Source organism: Nicotiana sylvestris, chromosome 6 (genome assembly GCF_000393655.2).
Source record: "Nicotiana sylvestris chromosome 6, ASM39365v2, whole genome shotgun sequence".
Taxonomy (NCBI): Eukaryota; Viridiplantae; Streptophyta; class Magnoliopsida; order Solanales; family Solanaceae; genus Nicotiana; species Nicotiana sylvestris.
The window spans coordinates 12,296,704-12,301,962 of NC_091062.1; the positions used below are offsets into that span (position 1 = coordinate 12,296,704).

At 34.4% G+C, this 5,259-nt stretch overlaps 1 protein-coding gene across 1 annotated transcript; it reads right to left on the reverse strand.

Annotated features, from left to right (window-relative positions):
* Positions 1 to 802: 802 nt before the first annotated feature.
* On the reverse strand, positions 803 to 4,906 carry LOC104221805 (nucleosome assembly protein 1;1). The gene is made up of 12 exons (XM_009772940.2): positions 4,768 to 4,906; positions 3,705 to 3,748; positions 3,535 to 3,630; positions 2,930 to 3,022; positions 2,739 to 2,829; positions 2,596 to 2,657; positions 2,317 to 2,501; positions 2,047 to 2,224; positions 1,885 to 1,928; positions 1,479 to 1,689; positions 1,370 to 1,387; positions 803 to 1,275 (listed from the first exon to the last, which is right to left on the reverse strand). Exons 1-12 carry the CDS (start codon positions 4,811 to 4,813, stop codon positions 1,204 to 1,206), a joined length of 1,140 nt encoding a protein of 379 aa, XP_009771242.1. The 5' UTR covers positions 4,814 to 4,906; the 3' UTR covers positions 803 to 1,203.
* Between the last annotated feature and the right edge of the window lie 353 nt (positions 4,907 to 5,259).

Below are 5,259 nucleotides of genomic sequence, written 5' to 3' on the forward strand. Positions count from 1 at the left end.
AGCAAAGAGGGCGAAAAGGAATTTATTTGGTTATATATGAACTATTAAATTCCCAGAATATAAAGGGAAATTCTTAACTCAAAATTTCACTAAAAGGCATTGAATTCAAGAGGTACATTAAACTCCCCCCCCCCCCTGTTTTGTCTTAATTATCTTTTCTTAAAATTTATGTTTAAGTCACCTAAAAAATAATTACAAGTAGCTATATAGCAAGTGAAACTGAGAACTTGAAAAATACGGCAAGCAACTCATTACAAGTTAAATTACATTAAAAAATCGTTATCCTATCGATGTATATAAGTTAAATCCTTATATTAATACATGAGATTCCAAATCAGGAATCTCCAATTAATACGCTTAGCGGATTCAGAATATAAAAGGCTTATCATTTTTTTACACAGTAAGATCTTCAATAGTTGTTTGGAAAATATAGCTGAAATCTTGCATGAGTGAAACAACGTTAACATTTAGATTATCACTCTTGCTATTTTGAGCCGAGGGTCTGTCGGAATCAGCCTTTGATGGGGTAGATACATTTAGATTATCACTCTTGCTATTTTGAGCCGAGGGTCTATCGGAATCAGCCTCTGATGGGGTAGAAGTGAGATCTGTGTACACACTACCCTCCCCAGACCCCACTAGTAGGATTATACTAGGTCGTTGTTGTTGTTGTACTCTTGCTATTTTGAGGGGGTAGCACAAGAAGTTGCTCAATGTTCTCATATGGACAAAACTCCCCCTTTTGGGACCAAGAGAATGGATTAAAAGAAGATGGCATTCTATTAAAATAAAAATAAAAAAGTTCTGATACAAATAAATTTGTATTTTGTATTGAGTCAACATCCAATTCAAGAATCATATATAGGACCAAAAGGAGGAGAAAAGAAAGGCATCTTACTCAAAGATCAAAGAAATGTCTGAACTACACCTATACTTGAGACTTGTGAAAGCACCAACAGAATTCAATAAGAGTACAACAACTCCCATCACACTTCCACTGCCTATCTACCCCAGAATATAAAAGAGCGAACCGACACAAGGAAAGAATATAAACCAGAAAATATAGGACAAGAAAAATGACTAAAAAGATTGTTCTAGCATACCCCACATATAACAAGTGAACAAAATTGCAGGATCTCTTCTCTAAGCCATCCATCTTTTCAAGACAAATATCACGATTCACGTCGCCAGTTCGTTGCAGCACTACTGTTGCTTGCACTCTGGTGGCCTCTCACCAGCCTGACTGCCTGCTGATGCATGTGCTCTAACACCCCTCTGCGATGAAATATAAACAACTAGGTTTGTCTAGTTTTACGAACGAAAAAAACGTAAGGAAGAAAAAATCAGCAAATGAATTTGTTGTTCATACCTTGCGCGCAGCAGATGACTGCAGTTACGTTGAAACAAGGGTAATGGTGTTAGCATTCATAGCCATATCCAAATTTAAACTAAGGCACAAAACAGAAGTTAATTGGTACCTTTTTCTTGGTATTGGTATCATCTTCATCCTCCTCATCCTCATCATCTTCATCATCCTCCTCTTCCTCATCCTCGTCATCATCATCTTCGTCATCATCATCTTCGTCATCTTCATCATCGTCATCTTCCAGGTCAGCAAAATCATCTTCAGCAGCTTCACCAGTGAACCATGAAACAGCATGCGGAATAATCTTATCTCGAATAGTTGACCTGCATAGACCAATAGGATATGAATCTTCAGCAACTAAATAGGCAGATTGAAATACAGATATCATCGCACCATCTTCCTTTAGCAATTTTTTTTAAAATAAAATCTTCTTTCAGCAATTTATATTCTAGATGGTAAAATATTCACTTCAAATGCAAATTACAATCATGGTTATGCAAATTTTCATATCAACTTACCCAACATCATAGTCTTGTTCCATCAAACTTTGAAGTTCTTCAGCCTGCCGAAGAAGTAGAGAGAAATGATATTCAAATTGAGCCTCAAAAGAAAATAAAATACTTGCACGTCTTCATAAATATCCTCAAGAAAATTAACACACGAAGAAAATAAACACTTACAGCATCTTCATCAATATCCGCTTCGTCCTCTGGAACTTGAGGTGGACTAAAGAAGTTGAAGAAACTTTCGCATTGTTCGGTTTTAGTAATAGGCTTGGCATTCTTTGACCCCTTCTTTGGCTTCTTCTTTAGAATCTTTTGTGTCAAACATTTTCCAGGATACCATTCTATCTCGGTCCTACAAATTGTCAGCATTGAGAAGCCATTTTGGAGAAAACAGGCTAATAATCAAATCAAAAAGCTTGGCCACGGATTAATATATCAACATACCCTAAGGCCTTCTCAAGAATCGGTTCATCTTCATCAATCATGTGATACGTTTTAGTCAGCACAGAATTCTTGAAGTAAGGATTAGTATCAAAGAAAAATTCAAGCTTAAACCCCTTTGGATTATCAATCTTGGCCCACTTTATATCCTTGAGAAATTTGAGTGCTCCTTCATCTCGCTCTGTAATCTGTACTTCCAGAGTTGGATCACATTAATATAGGTGGATTTGCTAGATACAAGAAATAAAAGCAAAAAGGAGCATTTGACGATCCACTACTAACCTCCTCAGATAGCACATCATTATTCTTCATTGCAATGAGCCAGAAATCAGGGACTCCTTTCCCTATCAAAAGCCAATGTCAACAATACATATCACAAGAAAGCAAGTAAGCAAGTATGAACCCTAACTTGATCTTTAACATACCCACTGCATCTTCACCCTCGTCCTGGTCCATTTCTGCTGCCTCAGTCTCTGAGATGTCGACTTCAACAACTCCGTTCACAATATCAAATCTCTGCATATGTTCAGTTTTTTAGCTAACACTACTTAGAGATAAAGGGAGCATAGAATCAATGGATGCACGGAACAAGTGCAAATGCAGCCGCACCACAGACCTTTGTATATAGAGGCTGATACAACTTTTGGTATTTGGCTTCAAGCGCAGCTCTCTCCTCAAAAAACTTTGCCTCCAATTCATCATGTTGAGACTGAGTTTAAGAAAGAGAAAGAGAGTTCAACATCCAAGGTTGCGAAGAAAAAAAATCAGATTAGAAGGCAAGAAACCTGAGATAGAAAGACATCGGCAACTCGACAGAAACTAATAAACTTACTAAAAAATATGAAAGCTAATTTGGCAACTAAAGCACATAGTATTTTGTGAATCAAGGATATTGGATACACTTTCCTAAATAACTCACAATGACGCGACTAACCAACAATATATGCTATGAATCTAGAAGGTAGTTAAGATGCAAAATAATATCTTCAATTCACGTAAAGAAGCAAAATTTATGTTTCACTCCATAACTAAGGGTTTTATAAAACTAGAGAATATCAGAAGCTAACACTTATCCTACATGGATCTTATTTAAGTACAAAACGAATGACTAAACCTTAATCCAACTAGTCGGCATATAAATGTTAGATGATTAGCCAAAAGAAGCTAAAATAACAATGACACATATTCAAACGACAGTAGTGTATAAGAAGAAACACGTGCCTGAATCTCCTTTAGAACTTCAACACGCTTTCTAACATTGGGCGACAAACATTCAAGCACATTTGTGGGCTTCCCAGTGATATCCTGAAGTTTATTCTGCAAAACAATCAAATCAATAAGATCACCTTAATTACTTAAACTAAAGAAAACCACCAAACAAAACAACTCACCTTGAGAGCATTAACTAGGTCTTCTCTATCCCCAGCACCCAAAGCTACAAAACAGATTTAATTAGAAGAAATTCAAATGCATAAAACTAAAGAAAACAAATGTTCGAGCAAATAACTTATTAAAGCCCAGCCAAAGTTTCTGCTTTTAAATTAACTTATGTATTAAGGGTGTGAGCGTCATCTAAAGTTTCTACTTTTAAAGAAGCTCAGAATTTTCACTAGCAAAATACACACAAGTTTTTTTTGGATAAAGTTTAACTCATTGTGTATAAACCCTATTAAAAGTTTAATCTATTAGAAAAATCCAAAACTTTCACTTGAAAATTACACATAAAAGTAAGCTATAAAGTGTTTAGTGGTTAGGGTTTAACTTTACCCCAAAGTTTTATTTTTTAAACAATCCCCGATATTTATACTAGCAAATTACACAGAAAAAAGCAAGTTTCATCTTTAACAAACCCCGATATTTTATCTGTCGCTTTAACTCTTTTCACGTCCATTACAAAAATAATAAATATAAGGTATACTTTACTAAGTTGCCCCTATTAAATGCTTTTTGAGAATTGAGCATTATTAAAAAGAGCTCCTACTTCTTTAATATTAAGGATATAGTTAGATACAATTAACAAACTTGGTCTTTTATTACTAATAAAGTGACAATTTTTTTGAGCTAAAGCGACAAATAAAATGGGACAGAACCAAATTTCAAAAGATACACAGAAGTAACCATATGAAGAGTTCATTTTTTTTTTTTTTTGGATAAAGTTTAACTCATTGTGTATAAAGCCCAATAAAAGTTTCATCTATTAGAGAAATCCAGAATTTTCACTAGAAAATTACACATAAAAGTAAGCTATAAAATGTTTCGCGTATAGAGTTTGTTTCGCGTATAGAGTTTAACTTTATACCATCAAAAGTTTCAATTTTTAATTAAACCCCGATATATTCACTAGAAAATTTTACACACAAAAAAACAAGTTTCTTATAAAGAAACTCAGAAATTTTTACTAGCAAATATACATAGAACTGAGAAAATAAAAGTGCGTTGTGGATAGGATTTTACCAGCGGTGAGATCGGCAACGTTGAAGTTGTCTTTGTTGTTGCTCATTGTATCGATGAAGAAATAGCAGAGCGAAAATGGAAGAAAGTAGAACGGAAAGCAAAAACCCTAAAAACAGGGGACGAACAAAGAGGGAATAGAGAGAGAGAGGGGGCTTTAAACTCCTTTTTAAAGGTGTTTGGGTTAAGGTCAAAGACTGGCCAAAATATAATGTATAAGTCAAGTTTAATTAATGCGATTTATAAGTCTCATTTAATAAACGCGTTTTTATGAGTCGCACTTCAAAATTAAATGCAATCTATAAGTCGCATTAGCGCATTCTATGATATAAGCTCTTTCTACGACTGTATTCATCAATAATTGTCAATCTCTTTAAGGGTCGTTTGGTATGAAAAAATTTAATATCACCTTAATACTTTGTTTGGTTAGTAAATTTGGTATAAGTTAAATTTTGGGATTAAAATTAATACCGAGATAACTTATACTTTGTAGAT

Bases quoted from the DNA above. Each gene is read 5' to 3' on its own strand.
- LOC104221805 (XM_009772940.2), bottom strand. From the start codon at position 4,813: ATGAGCAACAACAAAGACAACTTCAACGTTGCCGATCTCACCGCTG. The intron at 3,631-3,704 runs GTGAGTTGTTTT...ATTGTTTTGCAG, and splicing joins ACCTAGTTAATGCTCTCAAG to AATAAACTTCAGGATATCAC. The intron at 2,225-2,316 runs GTATGTTGATAT...GACAATTTGTAG, and splicing joins ATTCTTGAGAAGGCCTTAGG to GACCGAGATAGAATGGTATC.